This window comes from Egretta garzetta, unplaced genomic scaffold, assembly GCF_000687185.1.
Source record: "Egretta garzetta isolate BGI_Z169 unplaced genomic scaffold, ASM68718v1 scaffold170, whole genome shotgun sequence".
NCBI classification, from domain to species: domain Eukaryota; kingdom Metazoa; phylum Chordata; class Aves; order Pelecaniformes; family Ardeidae; genus Egretta; species Egretta garzetta.
In genome coordinates this window covers 1,270,200-1,293,387 of record NW_009258380.1, presented here as the reverse complement: position 1 = coordinate 1,293,387, position 23,188 = coordinate 1,270,200, and the positions used below count along the sequence as shown (strand labels likewise).

General features: G+C 41.9%; 1 protein-coding gene across 2 annotated transcripts in view; it reads right to left on the bottom strand.

Moving 5' to 3' along the window:
• The window catches only part of STAC (SH3 and cysteine rich domain), a 73,872-nt gene that overhangs the window by 28,228 nt on the left and 22,456 nt on the right, over positions 1–23,188 (bottom strand). Inside the window, exons 2-3 of one of the 2 annotated variants that reach the window (XM_009640950.1) lie at positions 21,819–22,095; positions 273–373 (exon numbers count right to left, since the gene is read on the bottom strand). In XM_009640950.1, the coding sequence (XP_009639245.1) occupies positions 273–373; positions 21,819–22,095 (378 nt within the window). The remainder of the gene's footprint in view (positions 1–272; positions 374–21,818; positions 22,096–23,188) is intronic. The other variant, XM_009640959.1, reaches the window with a different exon arrangement.

Below are 23,188 nucleotides of genomic sequence, written 5' to 3'. Positions count from 1 at the left end.
ATTTGGATTATGTAACTGCATTTTCACATCCACAACTCAGTCAAGATTTTGCGTTACATTTTTGTTCAGGTTTTTGAGTAGTAGCACTTGCCCAACTTGATAATAGGGCACCACTTGCCTTTACTTTTCCCACCTCAGTAAAGCAACCTCGTGCCAATTCTGTTAATGCACCAGCTAAAGGCCAGGCAGGGGGGGTCAGGAACGCAAAGCAGGTGGCTCCAGCACAAGCTGGTGCCTCCCACCGCACTTGCTGCCCTGAGCTGCTCACTTACCAGCTTGCCCATGCAACGCTGTTGTCCAATACTGTCTACACACTTGTGGTGGATGCTCATCTTACAAGCCTTACAGCGCAGTCCGTGCTTAGCGTTTGTCCCTGAAACGCATGGAAATGATTTAATTAGACAAAATCAATAGTTTCCATGCATTTAACAAATGACCTGAAAGAACTGATGGGGAGGTCAGTTGCAGTAGGGTAAATACTGACAGCATTCTTCGCCATGCCTGCTTTTTTTTTAATGTACATTCATACATGCATTTTCTTTAAAGCCTCTCCATTTTAGGCATTTCTCCCCCAGGTTGTTTCCTAGGCTATTGCTGCCTTTAGATATATATTGGTTTATGCTCTGTTGTATGATAGTCTTAACAGTGACGTCTCTGGCTCATGAACATCAAGCAAAATCTCATTGCTATTTTGAAAGGGCTTGACGTGAGATTCATGTATGGCTGAGGGAGCCACTGAAGGAGCACCCAGACTCTGGAGCTGCACTGGGGAGCCAGGCCATCAGTGGAGGGCCAAGTCTTGTGGGTGAGCGGTAGCTCCAGGGGTGTGTGAGAAGGCTAAGCCAGGTCCCTTACCATTGCCCACCCATGCACCTAGGGACTGCTGCTCTCACCTCCCTGGGCTCATCCCTGAGCAGTGGAAAAGTTCAGTGCCACAGGTAGGGGAGCTCCAAGAGAAATTTTGCCTTACAGGAAGCAGACTTCTCCCACTTGGGCAACGGTAGTTCTGCATTATCTTCAGTGTGGACCTATACTCTTAAATGACAGAGCTGAGTCTGTTTGCTTCCAGGCAGGAATGGTCACTCTTATTCATCAGCCGTAAGACTTCCTAAACTACGCAGAAGCAGTTAAGCTGCAGCAACTCTTTTATCCCCAGGGCTGTATAAGTGGAATGAGTAAACATGTCAGTTCATTATCATCTAGTGTGAGAGTGAGTAGGAAACAAGGTAGTAAAAAAAAAAAACCCAAAACTCTTGACATTTTAACCAGCCCTCATTAGTCAGACATGATAGGAATATTAGTCAGAAGGATCCTGCATCTGAAAGTACTCATGTAGCTCTTGGTTATTTGAGTAGTTAACTCCATGTACGTGCTGCTGACTTCATTCAGTGAAATGCTGTGTCTGAAAGAAGCACTTCAGGGAAGGGCTTATCAAGTTGGTGGCAAAACCCAAACCTTGACAGGACCACTTTCAGGGAAGAGGTCCATGAAGTGGCCACTTTCAAGCCAGACGGAGGCAGGCTGGGGAAGCCAGGGGCGGTTGCAGTGAGCCAGGCTCAGACATTTCACTTATGTGCTTCTTGAAGGACAGGGAACTGACATCCTCCCCACCTTACTACAGAGACAGCTGGAGAGATGGGGAGTGAATGGGGTTGAGTGTGGGGTGCACCCCGGTGACTACCCTTTAGTGGGGTCAGTGCCTGCCCCCTGCTTGTTGCCTGCCCAGCCCCTCTTGGCTAAGCCAATGCAAGGTGCCTCACTGCTTGGGTATGTGAGGACACCTAGCTTCATTCCTGGGGTCTTTTTTCCTGGTAAACACAGGATTTACTACAGGAACATATTGCTGGTTTGGTTTGGGGGGGGGGGGGGGGCGTTTGGTTGGTTTTTATTTTTTCTGCATGGTTGCACTTGGATTACTGTGCTGTGAGGATTTTTTTTCAGTTATAGTTTCTTTTCAATAACACATGCTCAAACCAATATTGACTTCTGTGGCTTTGTGCTTTTATTACTGATGATGAAATGCTGAATCACCCTTCCTCATGGTCAACAACTGACACGGTGAGAAATCAGAACTTCCTCCACATTTTTTTATTATATTTGTAGGGTGGAATGAAAAAAAAGGAAAACAGTATCATACTTTGCCTGTACAACACATACGTAGCATCAGTGCTTCCGCTGGGTCTAATTATCCTCTCACGATGGTCTGTGCTGGCATAACTCTTATCAAGTTACTCCTGACATTCAGCTGAAAAGGCAATCAGTCTCACAATACTTTCTGCTGGCTGTGTTACACTTTTCTAGCCATTTTAATGTTAACATTACAAGGTGGGTATTGCTCCTTACGTATTATAACCATGTGATCACAGAAGATGATACACATTTATCAGTATAACTGCACATCCAAATGAGGTGCAAAATGAATGCAAAGTATCTGTGCTACTTTCCAAAATCAAACCCCAGCTTCTTCAGAACAGAAATCTGTGGTCATGTGAAAATGAGTAAGACAATAAATTATAAAAGAGCAACACTGTTTCTATTGCTGAATGACATTTGTTACCTGTGGATAGGTAAGTAGTGGCTTCAAAGAGAGGAAAAGTATTTCAGTCACACACTTGAGTCTACAAGAAGGCTTTGTAAATCAAAATGAAATTCCCTAGAACTACCAAAACCTTCAATCTTTAATTCATTGTCATTTCTAACTACTTGGTTTACTGTGGGACCAGGCAGCTTGAAAGTAATTTGCGTGTATCTCCCTGCCTCCCACTGAGGAATAACTAAAGGGCTTAAAGAAGCAGTCTTATTCTGTATTTACACTTGACTACCATATCTCAAGCTCTGAAAACGGCACTTCTACAAGACACATTTTCTTTTTTCCCCAGGATAATTCTTTCTTCTTCAGTTGCTGATCTCCATCACACTAAATCAAACCTCCTCAGAGAATCATGGCTAAGCTATTTCAAAACTGTGTGCCAGAGATTAGACAACTACATATGGGCAATGTATCTGAGTTCTTGAGCTTCAGAACTGAGGCACAGCCACAGCTCACATTACGAAGGCAAACAGATCCACTTTCAGTAAAGGTATAAATGAGACCAGGGTTTGACCCGCTGCATCACTTTTTGGCCTCTCATGTAAGCAAGCTTGTTGACTTTGCAGTTGCCTGATTGAGGTGGGTTTTGGAAGGCACCCTGGTAGTTTGAAATGAGAGAAAAGCAGGCAGAACATGGATCTTGCAAACGAGTTATGTGAAGGTCAGTGAGTACAGGGAAAGTCCTATAGTCAAGCTGGTATAGAAGATGTATGTCATTATGCCATGCATATAGCAATGTGTTGAAACACTATTTGCCAATAAATTCCTCCAGAGAGCATGAGAAATCTAGGAATTTTGTCTGAACATACATTAAATGGTAGAAAATAAGTGGTATTAATGACTAAAAGTAAAAAAAAAATTATTACAATAGTAATAGTAGTAGTACTAACAACAACAATAAAAATAATATATAAAAATACCACCACCGCCACAAGGGGGCAGACTATTTGAAGGGGATTTGTATCATTTCACATATCTGTCATAGGGTACCAGGGCTTGTCTGAAGTTGAAAGACTCTCTGTGGTGTGGTTATTCCCACTGGGTTAATCTTTCTGTAGATTGAAGCATGGGGAAGGGGAAGAGTAAGGAGAGAGTGTCCGCATCTGAGATAGCCAGAGCAGTGTCTGGAAGGGGCAGCATTCCCGCAGAAGTGGTAAAGCCTGGGATACTAAAACACTCTCCTCAGGGACTTCTGCTGAACATACTCTGATGATCTGCAAGCCTGGCCATCACTCTCTTGTTTGCTTCCTGCCCCCCTAAATAGCTGAGAGCCTGACTGCAGCCTACCATTTAATCCCATTAGCAGACATTCCCCTCTGCCTACCTTAAAGCACAGCTGGAAGCTGCTGGTATGTAGTACTCATGGAAATGTCTTAACCCACCTAGAATCATTTCAATTTGTGGTGGATCAGAAATAGAGGAACAGGCTTAGCAATTAATTAAGCTAAACTTGGAGTAGTCTAACTATTTTTTTCTCTGGTTTTGATTCAAAGGAAGAATAGGCCAACAGCTTTGATGGACACTTTGTTATTACCTTCAAAAAATATCATCCCTCCCATCCTCTTCGTCAAAGACCCTTACTGAGGTTACTTAATCAAATTGTTAAATGCTGAGCATGCCAGAACAAAGCTTCTGCTCAGTCACTTTTTGTTCACAATCTAGGGATGTGATTGTCGCTATTTTTATTAAGGCACACTACTTCATTCACTGAACAGGGTGGACAGAGATCAATGAATGGGCAGCCCTATTCCATACTTCTCTTTTACTTTCATTAGCGTGTGTCCTTAAATATTATCTCTTGAGTGCCATATTAGCCTAATTCCAAATACAAGGTGATTAATAGCCTCATTGGCTTTCCTGTGGGCTCACTGCCTTAGTCTCTTTATGCCTTGCAATATTAGCACGTTTCCCAAAACCTTGGATGGGATGGCTCCCATTTGAGGGACTAATGGGTAAAGCTGCCAGAGGTGTCTCTAATATGGCACTTTTTGGCCAGATGCTGGCATTTAAGTTGTAAAAATTGCAAGCTGCTAAAACTGGGGGTTTAGAATGGAAAGCACTGGACATGTTTAGCTGACTCTTAGTGCCCATAAACATAACTGTCAATGTAGTTATGAAATTCATATAGGAAAAACCCACTCACACATACATTAGCTCTTATGTCCTCTGTGTCCTATGTATTAATGTATCTATTAATTATCTCTCAGTCTGTAAAGGCTGGTATTCCTTTTGCAAATGAAAAAGCCAAAATTGACAAAAGAAACTGTGTTTCACTGGAAGCAAATGAGGAAATTTCATGTCAGATACCTGAGTAGCTCTTAAACTAACTTACAAATGAGGTTCTGCCACAGTAATTTTCTTCAGGTACCGGCTAATGCATCCAGACACCCGGCACTAGAAGGACGCACTGTTTTGAGAAGCAGGTCATGTTTAATAACGCCTTGCTAGAAATACTCTACTACTGGGTCAGCTCCCATGTGAGTATCTAAACCGGTGTGTAGGTTTTCCAGAACAGTCATGGAAAATTGAATCTTAAACTCTTCTGATAATCTGACCTTAGATACTACCAAAAGGACACACTGCATCACTTCTGTAAATCTCAGCCTTTTTTGGAGGAAGCCTAAATGGAAACAGAACACCTCAATGTAGGTGAATGGAAAGATTTGGAGGCAGAGACAGACAGAGGAGACAGGTCAGAATTTGATTCCAAGTCTTTATGTCTCCCTCTCCTATAAAAGTAATTTAGTAATTACTCTGCATTTCAGGAAAGTGACATTTATCCTAAGGAATGCAAATGAGAATTATGTTTGTCATGCACATGCGAAGGGAACCTTTATCATCCTCTTGGCCAACACAGCTATGGCAGCAGCACTGTCGACTGATGCTTTTTGCCTGTTGTTTCAAGACTCAACATAAGATTAATAGCTAGAGATGGAGAATGAGCCCTACAGCCTGGAGAAATTTGAAAGAAAACTGCTAATGTTGGTAACAACATGACGTTATGCTGACAGTATAAAGATAACTATATTAGGCATTTATGCTAAAGTGGGGGGGAAAAAAAAGGAGAGGATAAAAAGATTCAGGTCTATAAGGGAGAGAAAGAAGAGAAAGAGACACAGAGAGACTGTCACCTCCAGCTAATCCAGATATGGCCCAGCCATTATTTTTTATCGCTCCAGCTGAGAGGAATGTGACAGTCAGAAATTGTTTTGATTTAAAACTTTCATAAATAAATACATTTAAAATTACATATTTTCCATAGAACTTCAACTTCTGCTGTGGGAGGCTGATAAAAATAATGAGTGCCTTGCCCCTTTCTCCCAAAGCGCATTTGCAATTGTCACCAGAAAGCTGTCTCCATGCCAGAATTTATGGGAAATGGAGAATTTTAAGCAAGCTGGGCCAGTACTGTAGCAGTGAGGGGGTTAGGATGTCACCTTAGAAGGAGAAAGAAAAGTCCCTGAAATGGCACCGGTGCCCCTGCAGGCATCTCTAAGCTTTTGCACAACCTCCTCTCCTGGGCCCTTCTTCATTTTTAATTAATTGTTTTTGCGTAGAAGCTCTGATGCTGAAAGGGAGACTATTTTTAAAAATTCCGCTATGGCAACTTCCTGCCCCCGTGGCTGGCTGCTGCTGGACAAGCAGGCACCCCCCTCCTTCCCCTGCTCTGCCTCAGTCAATAGCTGTGGGTAGATCAGAGAATGGCATTTTCTAAGCAGGACATCCACAACTTTAAAGTTAAAAATCTTAAGCCTAATTCCCCCAAATCATTAGGTTTGTAAGGATGAGCTGGGCATCCCTTTGATTGTCCTTCCTTGGCCTTCAGCCTCCTTGGGTGCCTCCTGCCACCTTGGGAATTGCCCCTGTTCTCTGCCCTAATACCTGGCACCCTCCTGCTTCTTTTTCTTAACCGATGCTGGGACCCCATCGCCTGCCCCAGTTGACATCATGGAGAGGCGCAGATACGCAAATATTCACCTCACATAAGATTACCAGTACTATTAGTAATCCTCCCGTTGCAATTTCCACCGCTAAATACAGGACTGAATAGATTGTTCAAAAGTGTAATAAAAAGAGGATATAATAATTTTGTGGTCTGCTGTGTATGGTTCCTAACTGGCCCACAGATGAATGTATTATGGCAGCTTTTGGCATTGTCACTTTGATGATTCAAAAGGATCAGTTTTCCTTTTTTAAGGAGATGAAATTGCACTTTACGGATACCTTTCTCTTTTGACCTGACTAGATAATCTACACTCATTTGAACACTGTGGCAAAGGCACTTTATGTATGAATAATGGATGTGTAGGATGAAGTTCAAAACACAGAGAAAACTAGGGAAAAATCTTATTTAAGCAATTTTTCATGAATAACGGCAGCATGGGATTGACTTCAAATGTTTTACTCTTTAGTAAGGGGGGGGGTTGGTTTGTTTTTTTTTTTACAGTTAAAACTTCCAGTTCAAAATGTGCAGAGTTGTGGGTAGGTTAAATCAGCAGCTCCTTGGGATGGGGGTACACTGTACAGGGATGTCCAACAACATGTAGGTGCTAGAGGAGGAATCCCTTCATTTGGGACCAAGCTGTCAGGTCTGGACCTGACACCTTTACTGGTTGGAGTGTCCCATTCCCCTGAGTCCACCTTGTGTCAGTCTAAACCAGTGGGAAGAAGCTGGGACTCGTATATTTATGTTCTGTAAATAGGAGTTGATATCCAACCATGGTACCTGTCCTGACAAATTAATAAATTTTGGATTATATGTCACTGAGATGTGTGGGTCTGTTTGAGTGTCTACCCCGCCCAATTTCCCCATAACAATATCCAATGTTTAAACAGCAAGAAAAGTTGCCTTGCGTGTAGGCAGGCTACAAAACAGTGCATAAAATTAGAACTGACTTCCTAGTGACATAGTTTTCTTTAGAAACAACATGCTGAGAAAAAAAACGAGGCAGTAATAGGCAGGTTTTTCTTCAAGGCTGTTACAGAGAAGAAAAATATCCCTACTCAAATAAAGTCCTTTCTAACTTCATGGTTTTAAATCATACATATCAGCAAGAGGAAATACCTTTACTCCTCTTGCAAATCAACTTTGTAACTCCTTGACAAAGAACTTCCAATGCTGCCAGACCTTTTGTTCTGTGGTTCAGGAACAGTGAGACTTACTTAAAACGCAAATAGGCTTTTCCTGTCTTTTGGTGCAAAAGTGATTCTCATTCTTGATGTCTGGTGATCAGAAGAGGATGAAACTCACTGCCCTGTGCTGAAAAATTTGGCCACAAGAGGTTTTTTTTTTTTTTTTGCAACGCACTTTTCACATATTCAGCAGCTTTGCTATAAAAGTCTGTCCCTGAAAGGAAATATCCACCTCCATATTTCTTAAAATATCATCTCAGGTTTTTGATCATCTAAATGTTAATTAAGCTGCTGGAACACCACTAACAGCTAACTATTGTCGAAAGAAAAAGTCCCAGTCCTCTAAAAACCAAACACGATAAATCGTATCTAATGTTCTTTGTTCTAAATAAAATGACACTGATATCTCAATATGTACTTCTCTAGACAATTTTCTAGACAATTTTCTAAACTGCTGAGCCTGTGCTCATGGATCTTTGCACTGGGTTGCTTTGCTGAGGAGGAAAATATCTCAAAGAAGATAGGCATAGACTTGCCTATGGGAGGTGATACTAAACTGCTCCACAGATGGTGATGGTACCAGAGCTGAACATGACCAGGGAGCATGGAGCAACTGCACCCCGTGTGGTGTCCCAAAGGAGGACAAGCAGAGATCAATGGCTGATCCTGGTCTTAATAATATTAGTAAACATAGTGTGTTCAGTAACTCTCCTTGAGATGAAGATGATGAAAGTCAGATTTCAAACAACGTCTCCATGTTGGCAAGCTCAGGTTATTTGTACCTGTGTTCTTACACGTGATGAAATGAAAAGCCATCCAATTACAGCCTTTTTTGTGTGTGTTTTGAGATGCTTTGAAAAAGCAGTTGAATTTTGTAGAGCCACTTGTACCATTTCAAGGCCCTTGTACCATTACAGAGGAGTTGGAAAACAGAAAAGCAATATCTGAACAAAAACTATGCTGCAAAAGGAAGAGCAGGACTCTGGCCTCGTTGAAAATGTGGGAAATTTTTTTAAAAGAACAGTCTGCCCTCAGCAAAGGGATTTTTATATCCTCTCTGGTCTGCTAATGGATTTTTAACATTGCCTGTTGCTTACTGAGCTCCATCAGCAATGGGCTTGAAATGAAAGGCTGCTATGTGCCAGAAGATTAGGACAATCAATTAGGACTATGAAAGGTTTAGTTAAAAAAAAACCAACCTGATATGTAAATACCCAGTTGTGCTCTGGCCTTCCGCTGTTTCAAATTTACTGAGGTTTCTGGCTTTTTCCTCTTGTAGCAAAAATGCTCCCTCATCAGCACAACCTCTCGGCATTGTTCCTGGTCGTTGTTAGCACAGACTGACTGGCCATTACCTGCAGCGATGGGCCTCGCGTGTGAAGAGCTGATGTGTGACTTACCACGGCCATGATTCCTCTCCCTCACTCTTTTGCCTATTTCAAGTTAGCTAGTGAGCGATAGAGCTGGAAAGTGGAGCAACAGAAGAAAACTACACGTCTCCACCTAAAATCTAGTGCATGGTCAGGATCTGGTCACACACAGGCTTCTGCTCCAAAGCCATTTTTTCCCTTGGATCACATGTAGCTGAGGAGGGCTTCATCAGAAGCTACAGGTGTAAGTGACAGCATGGTTTGCTCAGACTAGAGATGATTCAGGGCACCACTGTAAGTAACTGGGCAGTTCATAGAATCATAGAATCATAGAATGTTTTGGGCTGGAAGGGACCCCTAGAGGTCATCTAGTCCAACCCCCCTGCAGTGAGCAGGGACACCGCTAACCAGATCAGGTTGCTCAGAGCCCCGTCCAACCTGGCCTTAAATGTTTCCAGGGATGGGGCCTCCACCACCTCTCTGGGCAACCTGTTCCAGTGTTTCACCACCATCATTGTAAAGAATTTCTTCCTTATATCCAGTCTAAACCTACCCTGCTTCAGTTTAAAACCAATACCCCTTGTCCTGTCACACCTGGCCCTACTAAAAAGATTTTCCCCATCTTTCCTACAGGACCCCTTTAAGTACTGAAAGGCCGCAATCAGGTCTCCCCACAGCCTTTTCTTCTCCAGGCTGAACAAGCCCAACTCCCTCAGCCTGTCCTCATAGGAGAGGTGCTCCAGCCCTTGGATCGTTTTAGTAGCCCTCCTCTGGACCCGCTCCAACAGTTCCATGTCCTTCTTGTGCTGAGGGCTCTGGAGCTGGACGCAGTGCTCCAGGTGAGGTCTCACCAGAGCAGAGTAAAGGGGCAGAATCACCTCCCTGAACCTGCTGGCCACGCTTCTCCTGATGCAGCCCAGAGTACGGTTGGCCTTCTGGGCTGCCAGCGCACATTGCTGGCTCATGTCCAGCTTTTCATCCACCAGTACCCCCAAGTCTCTCTCAGCAGGGCTGCTCTCGATCCTTTCTTCCCCAGCCTGTACTGATACCAGGGGTTACCTGGTTATACCGGTTTGGTGGGATCAGTTTTCGGGGAAGTTATTTTTACAGTTAGTCATGATGTGTTGCTTCTTGACAGAACCGTACAATCACATTCTATAGCAAAGTAGTTCAGTTTCTTTTCCACAGCGGTTTTGAAAACAAAAAATGAAATAGTAAATGTGGAAAAAAATTCAAATGAAGCTTTTCAACCCAAGTGGAAGTTGTTTTAAATTTCTTTTTTCCAGACATAGTGAACTGGTTTCAGTGAAATCATGCAAGTTGGGCAGAAAAAAACCCTTCCATTTACTACTGTCATCTGCTCAAAGAGGCAATCTCAGCCTTCGCTGTTACAACCTGAGAGAATTTAGTACTTGACAGATAGCAGTGCTGGCTTAAAGCACCCCTACAAGTACACCTCCACGAGGCATCGATTATTGTTTAAATGAATAAGAAAACCTTCTGTCAAACAAGAAAACCTTCTGTCAAATGAATGTACAGAAGTTTTGGCAGCTCAGCAATGCAAAAAAGAGTACTACTTGCCTGTGGGGTCAATCTGGGGAGTGAAAAAATATGGATACTCAGCTGAAATTTTACTTTATTTCTAAATAAATTTTCTAAATAATTAAATCATTAAACTAAAAATACCAAAAATCTGCTTGGTACGATTTTGTCTATCAACAGGACTAATTCGATGCATCACTCATAAACTGTGCCTGGTTAGAAAGTATTTGCATTATCTGAATTTACCCTGGATTCAAGTAGGAACAAGCCAAGCTAACTCAAGCCATAGCTTTTTTCATCTTTGCATCATGTGGTTTGCATGACTATGTGGTTTGTTGTCCAAAAGCCTTCATTAACGTGGATCATAATTGTGTTACCACTATTAGAGATAAGGAAACCCATAGGATTGGTAGCTACACCTGTCTGGCCTGTACAATGTCATAACCTAGAACAAAAGTCTAGCAAAATCCATCAGGTAACCTCGCTTTTAGCAAAATGATTTCCAGTGCAAGAGGAGCTGTTGGTGGGAAGTCATTGAAGGCATGATTTGGAGGGGAGGGAAGGAAAATAAAAAGCAGATCCATGTGTCAGAAGGCACTGGCATGTAGCTGGATCTCACTAACAGAGAACTGAGTCAATATACATATTCAGATTTAGGAGCTGTCCTAGGCAAAAAAAGTAGCTGAAACTGTGAACATGAATAGGCAGCAGATAATCATGTGCATGGATGAATGTCTGAAATTGAACTCCTGAACTCTCACATAGGACCCTGCTACTTGCAAGCTGCAACCAGTTGTAGCTGCTTGGAAATTTTGATAACACTTTGACTAAACAAAAGTGATGCATCACAAATCCTCCAATTAATAGAGAGACAGGAGACCGACCCACTGGTTAAGAGGCTGATCATGCACTGTTCTTATGCACATACAAAAGATCATCTGTGAGAGATGCACCCAAATCCAATCAACATCTTAAGTGATGAATTTTCTGTTACTCTTCACAAAAGTCCCGGTTTCAGCTAACAAAGAGTTTGTTGCCCTTGGAGAACATCACTAAGCAGTTCAGTCTGCCAGAGTGTGTCAACAGCTTGTTACAGAAAACAACTGCTCATCAGAGGCTATTGCTCATCTGCTGCTCTCCAAGAGAAACCACCCTGTGTCCTCCCTTCTGGTGACATTTGAGATCCATCATACTTCGTGGTTGTCCCATTGTGCTGGTTTTGGCTGGGACAGAGTTAATTTTCTTCATAGTATCTAATAGGGAGCTATGGTTTGGATTTGTGCTGAAAAAAGTGGTGATAGTACAGGGATGTTTTTGTTACTGCTGAGCAGGGCTTACATGCAGTCAAGGCCTTTTCTGCTTCTCACCCCACCAGTGAGTGGGCTGGGACAGGGCACAGCTGACCCCAAATGACTAAAGGGATATTCCACACCATATGATGTCATACTCAGCAAAACAACTAGGGAGAAGGTTGGCTAGGGGGCCACTTCTCAGGGACTGGCTGGGCATTGGTTGATTGGTTGTGAGAAATTGTTTTCATTTGCATCACTTGTCTTTCTTGGGTTTTATTTTTCTCTCTCTCTGTTATTTTCCTTTTCATTACATTTATTATTATTATAACTATATTTCAATTATTAAACTATTTTAATCTCAACCCATATGTTTTCTCACTTTTACCCTTCTGATTTTCTCCCCCATCCTGCTGGGGAGGAGTGAGCAAGCGGCTGTGTGGTGCTTACTTCCTGGCTGGGTTTAAACCATGACATCCATCCAGAGGTTATTAATGGAAAACGGACTTCCAGGCTGAGCTGTGGAACTGTATCTAGAAAAACAGACCAAGTACCTTGGTGTAACCTCTCCATATTTGCTAGCTGTAATAAACACTACCAGATAGACAACATCTCACCCTTGCAGCTGTAAACAGATGTGCAGATGAACCCCTGATGATGCCAATATGCTGTGCCTAGGCTTACAGAGGGAGGTAAAGTGGTGGGACAAAATGAGGCTGCACTCATAGCAGCCTCTCATTTCAAGCCCATTGATGATGGAGCTTTGTAAGCAACAGCAATGCTAAAAATTCATCCCCATGCTTCACAAAAAAAAAAGACTTCGGGCAGCACAAAGTTTGTCTGGAGAGTTTCATGTGCCACAGATCTTGAGATATGAAAGATTGCTGCACTTCTGAGAGGTGCAGCTAGAAAAACAGGCAATATTAGCACTGCAAATACAAGTTCCCTCATCAATACACCCAATCCTCATTTGGGTGGATCTTCCTGTGTATTAAATCTATAGCTTTTCTTCCGTGACTGCAGAGGAAGTCAATCAGGATCATGTTGACTACAACATCGCAGATCACAGTCGCTCAGGGATTACACCAGCCATATGCCATTTCCTCTCTTGGCTGGGAAAGTGGAATTGTTGCAGGGAGTGGGGGAAAGACATAGCCACCTTTTTTTTTTCTTTTCCCCTTTCTTTCTTACCTCCAACCCTTCTATTAAGCAGGAAATAATCTAGTGCTCAAAACAAAATATTTCAAGATTTTCAAGATCACTGTCTGCGTGTTATAAAGGAAATTACAATGTAATCATAATTTTCAACTGCAGAGTGTGTCTTCAGAATTGGAAGTCAGGGAGGGGATCCATGTGAGTGCAGCATCCTTCAGTACGTAAGACAAACTTATGTCAAAGAGGAAAAAGTTATAGGTTGTGTATAACTGGCAAACTAAAAATTAGGCAGCTTAGAGAAGATAATTGCTGAAGCTGGGTTTACTTGCATTCATACTACCAAAGCAGAAAGAGCATGCAATGTTCCATGTGAGCCGCAAGACCATTGCTCTCTGAGACGTCTTTCTGTATTAAGAACAGCAACAAGCAACTGTGGGTAGGCATTTTACTCTACACGATGGCAATGCTCTATTTCTTGCAAAAGCATTTCTACTAATTGCCTCATTTTATGGCTTCTGCAACTCATACTAAGGTGAAGCTCCTAATAATTTCCCTTCTAGATTACTCTTTTTTCAGCTATGTGGCAATGTAATTATCCACATAACAGTGATACTCTGGTAGACAAAGAGTCTAAGTAGAAAAGTAATGCTTTTACTAGAAGGTCAGCTTCAAAGAAGATGCATTTAATTTGCTTGTCTGAAAACACCCAAAGTCCCACACGAGCTCAGGAAAAGTACATAGCAGGACATAAAAAAAAGAAATCTTGTATTCTGCTTCATCCCTAGGTGTTTAACAAACCTTAAGTTATGTTCTTCACTAGGCCTGATCTTGGGAGGAATGGCCGCTACTGAGTAGGGTGTTTGGGTGTTTTTCAGCATAATTTATGGTCAAAAATCATCTTGGCTCACATCACGTTAAAATACTCATTGTAGATGCACTGGAAATTTTTATTGTTTTCCATCTAATTAAGCAGCAAATGTTGGTCAACATCTTTAAAGTCTCTTTTCACTGAGGATTAACTGCAGTTTAATATTAATAGCAACTTCCCCAAAATTACAGGGAGCTTGAATATTATCTAGTAACAAATGTGAAACATGCTTGATGCTGTTCAAGGACAAATTAGAATTTAAAATATATTTCCACCCTCTTTTCTCAGCTAAGCAGTTCCTGATTATCCAATTTACTGATAACATTCTTGCCTCATCTCAGAGGAGGAAGCCCTCCCAGTGGATAAACAGACTAAATAGTTGCTTTTCAATATTTGCTTTAAAGTATATTTAACTCTTTCTTACCAAAGAAAAAATATTAATTTAATGCAGGGATAACACGTGGCATGCTGTAGCTGCTTTACAAATGTAGGGTTGTATGAATTGGATACTTTTTGCCATGTGCTTATTAAAAATGGGAGACATACTGATGGAGCACACCTGCACTGTGTATGCCATATGTGTTTCTACCTCTTTCCATCTGTGTTTCTACCTCTTTCCATCTGTTCATCCCTACTTTATGTATTTTAATAGACAAACTGTCCACTTTCTGGAAATTTTGCAGAGTCCAGATGACATTACCTATACCTGACTAGTCTATAACTGACAGTTGACTGCATACTGTACAGTTTGATTCATGTAGTACTTAACTTCATATTTCCAGAAAGCTTTTGTTTAGCTTTTCTTACAGGGCTGCTCTCAAAAGTGAGGCTCAAAAGTCTATGCTTATGGAGAGTTATTAAGTCAAGAAAGAAATCATAGGAGAAGCCAGGTTCAATTTCAAGCTTTTAAATTATTTTTTTATTTTTAAATTTTTAAATTATTATTTTGCATATTTTTTTTTTTTTGCAGATGTATGTTAAAAAATACAATGTATTTGTTTGCCCTAAACCTTAGCACAGCAGGTCAGAGAGGACTGAAGGAATTCACACTCACACTGGTTCTCAAAATTGCTACCAGATTTAGGTGCCCAGAGCCATTCAACATTGATTGGAGCAAGCACCTAAATCCCCTAAATCCAGGAGTGGATTTACTGGAGGGAAGGAGGAGGGAAAGACAGGGTCTTTAGGCCATTTAATAACATATGGGATGGCACCTGGTACCAGTCACTGACAAAGTTACACAACTGCCCCTTTTCCTCACAATCAAAACCAGAGGAGGCTGGATTCAGCTGCGTTTGAAAACATCTTTCCATAGGGAAACTTTTTGCCCTCTTGCATTAATGATAAACAACATTCACACACACACACACTATTTTACACTGTAATAGTCTATCATCTGGAAAATAGATCTGGGAAGGCTCAGCGGCGACTGTACATGCCGATGGGAGAAGTGGACACGAAGCCGCCTCCACAAGCTGCTCCAGGGGCATCTCCTCCTCACTTACAGCTCTTTACCCTTCTCTACAGGGAACAAATCCCATGCTGATGCAGTGGCAACACGAATCTCTTACCCCAAGGTCATCTGGGCTGGGAGGGAGAACACTGAAAAAATAACATTATTTTATCCTTTATCCTACAAGAAAAGCCTCAGTAAATAAAAAATGCTGGTGTTTTTTTTTTTTTAAGAGCTCTGGAGGAGTCCTCCGGACTACCATAGCCTTGGAAACACAGCTTCAGTTACAGTCATGTTTCCCAGGAGTACTTCTACTTTGTCTAGCTGCCAAGCAGGGGTGATCAATCTGCAACTGTTTATCACATCCTTGTCTACCTGGATAATGCTGAATAAAGGCAGGCTTGGCTCGAACCAGAATGCCTACTTAATGGAGTCAGGCAGCAAGCTTAAAAAAAGTCATGAATATTCTTTATGAGGGAGCTGATCAGACTGGAAGCAGAAAGCACTGTGTCACAGTTCCTGTGAAATTTTTCTATATTTAATAAACATCCACATAAATTACAGTTATATAAACACTTCCTCAAACGATGGAGTTTTTCCATTACTTATTAGTCGTAGTTATTGGTAGTTTAAGAGGAGAGGTTCAGGTGTAGCGGCTAACAAAAATGGGGGACCATAGCTCCAGTCCAGATCTCTCTCTCTTCCCTTCATTCCTGCATCAGAAAAGCTGGGCCAATATATCAACTTTGAGATGAACATTATGGAGGATGTAACTTTACAGCTTCGGGGATAAAAGTGGTTGAAATTTCTAGCAGCCACAGCAGCACAGTGAAATAAAGAAATACAGGCCACTTTTAAAAGGTCTGGCCAGACAGAATAATTAATGGCACTTTGTTGGTTGTTTGAAACTCCAGAATGCCTGGCTATGCCAGAACAGACAGCGGTAGGAGTGAGTCAATACTGAAAGGATAGCACAATTTCACTGCTTAAGCACTGTTGATTACTAGACTGGAAGTAAACTGTGCTAAGGGGTTATTATTAGTTTTATCTTTTTGCTTGCTTGTTTATTTTCTACAGGTTTCTCTGACTGGACCCTGGTGACTTCCTTGAAAAGGCAAATACTGAGTTATTTACCTCCAGAGCTGCAAAGGTCTGGAAAATCTGCATCCAAACTTGATTGCCCTGAGACCAGCTATAGATGTATATATCTCAGGTACCTAAGCCAGCAATGGCATGATCCAGCAGGACCTGGTTTTGACTATAATCATTGCAGAACGCAATTTTGTTTGGTCTTTCTGAAAGTTAGTGGCCCTCTAGCATGTCTTTCCTGGCAAAGACATCCCAACAGGTATGTCAATAAACCATGTGGCTGGTCAAAATTCTGTGTCAGAGTTAAGGTTAAGCATGGAAGGAAACTGCTAAATACGCTTTGGAAACACAAAGACTCGTACAACTATGTTGTTATAAACGAACCGCTATTTCTTTAAAACACAACTTTAAAGGATTGACTTTGAAGTAAAAGCAAAGTGGCTTGCATTTTTGCTCCCTACTTATATTTGACTTAGATGGGAATACATTAATTGCATGTAATATGCTAGGAATGTGTGGAAAATAACATTTTTTCCATGTGAGTCAGCACAGGAAATGAACTGCAAATGAGTAAAATGTTGAGAAGTCTACAGATGGAGGGTTTTTTTTAAATACACAATGTTTTTCAAGAGTCGAGTACTGACATCATGTTTTCTTCAAGAGTAAAGTATCACAGAGATGACTGATGACACACCAGAGACTGAAGAAGAGCAAGAACTTGCTTCTGATCAGCATAGTCTAAGACTCTAATCTGATACAACACTAATTTAATAGTTTCTGTCTTTGCTGGGGCTGGGCAGTTTTGCCTTCCCTTGTTGGACATTGCCAAAGCTTACCACATTCTTGCTAAACACAGAAAATGTTAGATTAGATGAAGCAAACTCAGAAGTGTTCTGATCTGATTTTCTTTTCACAGTGATGTAAAATAAACAAACCAGTGTCTTCTAAAAAATGATCTAGTGGTACATTCCACAAGATACTTTGATTTTCAAAATTTTCCCTTGCCAGGGTCAGATGTTACAGCAGTAATATATACTACTAGTAAGAACAGCAAATGAACAGGTTACTAACAGTCATATTGTGAGAGGATATTCATGGGTGGATATATTCAGGAAAATACTTTACCCACCATGGAGCCAAATCCACAGTCCTACACTAATCAATGCTTGGAATTCACATCCACAGTGAGCAGCAGAAAGGAGTACAGGGTCTACTCCAACATACGACTGATTTGCTCTGAAATTATGTGAATTATTACTGTTGACTTCAGTGTTAGAACTGACGACCGTATTGGAGTATTTGATGCTACAAGAAGGCCTCGTTAATGTAAAACGGATCCTCCATGCATTCCACAGAGCTCCCCTGAATCTGAAATTTTCTCCCTTATTTCATTTGGCAGAAAACTACTGCTTCTATACCAATTTTTCCTTCTGTTTACTGAGGTGGAACTTTAGCCCAAATCTAATACAGTTAGTAGGAATCCTTCGACTCCCGTCTTTAATGTGAGGTGTCATGCACACTATTAATACTGGGGTTTCTTTTTTGAAATCAAACCAATAAACAGAGTTTCTTTTGAAGATGTTGCATTGCACTCTGGGATGCATGAAAAGCATCTGAATGAGTAAGTTTGCTTTATACTGATCCTAGTAACCATCTTCCTCTGAATGCTGAAACCAACTACATGTATTTGGCCTTCATCTTATGACTGTACTTCTGTCAAATGAACAAACAGGCACACGTGCCACATCCCAAAGGCAACATTTGGCTCATGGTGCCTAACAATCAAGGAGAGATGATGCACGTATTTTTTGTAGGAAGATAATGTTTCGCGTTCCTTTGCTTTAATTTTGCTGTGAAAAGAGCAGCACAGGGAGCCTGCTGGCACTGCTTTGAGTGTCCTGCTCGCTCTGGAGCTGCAGCCAGATTCTGCCACACAAGTGAGATTGAAGCGTGTACTGCACTCTCATGCTACGCACAGTTCATCATGCTGCCCCGTACCAAACAGAGCTGCTTAGTTCATAGATCAGATAGCCATTTAAGGTGAACCTGGAATCATTCTTGGTGGCAAAATTGAAACCATGTAAAGTCAAGCTGGGATTTTCCTGGGCTCTTTCCCCCAGTCTTCAAAACATGCATCTGTCTTTGCCTTTATTCTCATCAATAAGGAATTTAAAGCCATAGACTCATTACTCTCAAATGTCACTGCCTGTGAAAAATGTAAATAGAGAGAACAAATAGGCTCCACGTTGCAAGTGTAAATTCAGAGTCCCTGCACAGAAGTGAATTTTTTTCAGTCTGCCTTTGGGAGCAGGCTTGACACGATTTCCTGAAAAGCTGCCTGTTTTGCTTCACTGTCCCCATAACCAACAGCTGCACAACTTATATGGATTAATTAAACTGCAAACAGTAACATCCAGATCTCCCATGCTGCTTAAAACACAATACAGCGAAACCAGGCATGACTGCAGTAAGGATCAAAGAGAGAGGATTACAGGAACAGAGTAGACGCCTGTCTATGAGAATCAGGGCATCTAGACTCTAAGGCATTATAAGGTAAAACTCTTAACATCTTTTCTGCCATACCTCCAAGCAAAGATGTGCTGGAGGAGGTCAGGGCAATTCACCTGACTCAGCCCGCCGCCAGACAAAATAGGTCGCATTAGCTTCTTCAGCAATTCTGAAAGGCTGCTCTCTCTAATGAAATCGCTAAGATACAGAACAGAAAAGGGAAGCCCTCAGAAGATAGAAAAGAAAAGGAAAAGTTCAGAAAAGTTCAGGTGGGGTTAAAGCCGATGTTTTGAAGTTTATAGCTGTGCTTCAAGACTTTCCTATCCCAGACAGGACACAGATTGCCCAGCAAAGGAGAAGGGCACGAGTGTTTATGAACTGGAGTTACTCCTTGCAAAGTTTGCTGCCAGTAATAATTCCTCTTGAGCAGCAGTGTTTTCAAACAGTATTGCTGAGTCGTGCAGATTTGTGATGATACTAATATCCGTACAACTTCATGAGAAGCTGCCAGAAATGCGAAGGACTTCTATTTGCAGTATATATTTGTGAAACTAAGCTTTGATAGAACATCTGTCCACAGTACAGAAGGAGACAAGTTCTGGGCCTGCTTCCATACATAAAGTTATTTCAACTAACTGCCTATCTTCCAGACTTCCTTTCAGTCTCTGAACTATGAACTTCCCTGATGCTTTACTCATTCTCCCTTCAACTTGTTCTTCCACTTAAAGTAGAACAAACCTTAAAAGACTGGAAAATAACACCAAAAATCTGGGATCAGAACTCCTCTGTTTCCCTGGATTCAGTAGAGTGGTAGTGCAGAGCGGTTGAAACCAGGCTTCATGTGCTTAATTCTTTAATTTATGGAAGCAGGATTGTCTTTCAACAGATTTAATGTTCTGCAGACAGCTGCCTTTTGTAAAGGAAAGCTGCCTTTTTCTGTTTCCTGCAGACAGCTGCCTTTTCCAAAGAACATGAGTTCCCCGCACAAGTGGTGGACACTGAACACCCTCACATGGAAAAGGAGGTATCATTTTCTGAAAAACTTTGAGCAACCCTATCAGCATCTTTCAAGGACTCCACATACTGCTATCTGAAAGGCAGTGACTTCCATGCCGAGGGACACGAGTTTCTTACAGTAAGCTAGACAAACCACAGACAACAGTTTGCTGTCAGAGACCTGCGTTACTTCTACATGAAGCTAAACTAGTGTTTCACTCCTTGTCCTGCCTAAAAACCTGGAAACTGTGTCACTCACTTTCACACTGGTACATTGCCACTGAATTTATTCCTGACTTACTGTGCTGGGACAACTAGATGATAAATTGCAAAAAGACCAAATCATGTGCATAACAAGCTAGCTGCAACGAGGTGAATTTCTAGGACCAGACTTCTGAGTAGCAGCTCCTGCAGCTTCCCACAGTGGTGACCATGCATGTGCTACACCTCCAGCCACCTGCCACCACTTCTTTCCTGACTTCTCCTTGCACAGCCCCATAGGTAATCCGCAGGGTGAAGGCTGGCTTTTTAGGCCTTCCACACTGCACTGTAAATTACCTTACAAGCAGGGCTCAGTATGGAGTTGTTCTCCGCACACTGAGGAGAATAATGAACGATTAGCCCTGTCCTTGATGTCTGTCTGCCAGTCAGTCCCTGGCAGTGACTTACATACCCACGGACAGTTTCAGAGAGAAGACAGGGTGATCTTTCAAAGGTATTAAGTTTGTGTGAGGTTTTGTGACTAGCAGGGATCAGATAGAAGAATCCCAAGAAAGTCTGCAGTGGGAATTCAGCTATTTGTTCTGTTGACCTGGTCTCCTGTCCTGGTTTTGGCTGGGATGGAGTTAATTTTCTTCCTAGTAGCTGGCATAGTGCTGTGTTTTGGATTTAGGATGAGAATAATGATAACATACTGATGTTTTAGTTGTCGCTAAGTAGTGCTTATACTAACTTGGGGACTTTCATGCTCTACCAACTCAGAAGGCTGGAGATGCACAAGACGCTGGGAGGGGGCACAGCCAGGACAGTTGACCCAAACTGGCCAAAGGGCTATTCCATACCAGATGATGTCATGCTCAGTATATAAACCAGGGGAAAGCTGGCTGGGGGGCCACTGCTTGGGGACTTGCTGGGCATTGGTCAGCAGGTGGCGAGCAATTGGTTTTCATTACAATTTGTTATTATTATTATTATATTTTATTTCAATTATTAAACTGTTCTTATCTCAACCCACAAGTGTTCTCACTTTTACTCTTCCAATTCTTTCCCCCATCCCACCGGAGGGGAGGGGGCAGTGGGAAGTAAGCAAGTGTCTGTGTAGTGCTCAGTTGCCAGCTGGTGTTAAACCATGACATCTCCCAAAACACAGGTCCGAGACAGCTAACACACACACACAAGCTGCTCAGAGCCTACCACCCAGCAGATGCTACTTCTTGCCCAATTGTTACTTAGGAGAGATGAGGAGCAACAGAATTAGAATCACTGCTGTGGAAAAGAGTAAGGATAGCGGACACAAATTTGCAAGATGGATTTCTGCTGTTTCTAGTGTAGCATACGACAGTTTGTGCTTGGTGTTCAGTACAACCCGAACGAGAGGGGGATTTGACTAGCTGAGACCCTCACCTGTGATTTGTGATATCAGTATGTGTCTACAAAGCAAGAGATCTGTCAACAAATATAGAACTTGTATTAGCCTGTGGCAGACGTGACATAAGTCCAGATCCTGTTTGCATAAATATTCTGAAGTAGACCTCTGGGCTCACATAAGGTCATCCTGCATGTTCTAGTGTAGACACCCCCCCATATTTATAAAGTCATTTCTTACCAACAATCATGTGGTTGCAGACATCGCAGAAGGTGGGTTTTTTGAAGATGTGCTCCTGGAAGATGTGAGCCTTGTTGTTTTCTGGCAGCTGCTGGGCTCTGGTGGGGGAGGATGCCTGGCTCTCTGAGCTGGGGAGCTGCCCAGTGCTTGTGCTCACCTCAGGCATCAAGTCTACTTGCAGTTTCACATCGCTATTAGTCCTCTGGAAGAAATTGTCCGCACTTTTACTCCTCAAGCTTTTGGTCTTGAAGGAGAGAGATCGTTTCAGTTTCTGCAGCTGCAACAAATAAGCCAGTTACAATTACTGCCTTTTCCTCTTCAACAGCAAGGCAAGGCTCCTGATTTTGGGCTGTGCTGCTGACAAGTGAACCCGGGAGCCACGGGCAGACCTTGAACCACCTGAACAATAAAACTGACTTTAGCATTTAGCCAGCAAGTTCAGAGAGCAAAGAAAACAGATCCAAATCAGAAAATAAACTACTCTACATATGCTTTCTGATAGACAATTAACTTGATAGCCCTAATCAATGCTGCTATCGGTCTTTTTCTTTAGGTATGACAGCAAAGAGGTACTGCAGAGAGTTGTGCACATTGGAGAATATATCCTTTGTATTCAAGCACGGGAGAACTTAGAGTATTATTCATCCTTGCATGGTCCTTAAGCAGCCTGTAAAGCCATTTCAGGAACAGTTGTTAAATGGCATTACAAGAAGAGTGAATTCAGTAAATATATTTGATATACTTGGATTTCTTGAATTTGGCAGAAAAAGAGATTATATATAGTTTTGACTGAGAAATTCTTGTGGTTTTTTTTTTTTTTAAGGAAAGAAATCTAAGGAGCAGTAACAGTATAATTAACTAGCCAATTGATAGTCAATGCATTAATTAATTAACACTAGTTATCACACATTCACATATATTCTTGTATATCATATTGTATATCGATTGTCAGACTAATAAGCACCACAATAAGGCGTTATTAACTTATATTTGTTAATTCAAACTCTTTACCTGTAAACTATCTTGTAGCTTATCAGAGCTCGTCTCATCATCCTCCTCCCCTCCCCCCCAAGATTTTATATAAGGCTGAGAAGGGCGCTAGGCGAGGCACAGAAGCTGTCAGGATATCAGCTACACAAATTTGAAGGTTTGTCAACTCCAATGGCCCACAAGTGGAGCCCAGGTAAAAGGAAAGCCAGCTCTGGGTCCACTCCACGTCTGCTGTTTCTGAAGTAGAATACCTCCGTATCACCTTTCACTCAGCTTTATTCCAACCACTGCAAAATCATCACTGCTGCAATTCTCTGGGCGAATGTGATGTAACAACTGAAATTTTCCATGCCGTGCAGGCTGCCTGTGGTAACCAGCAG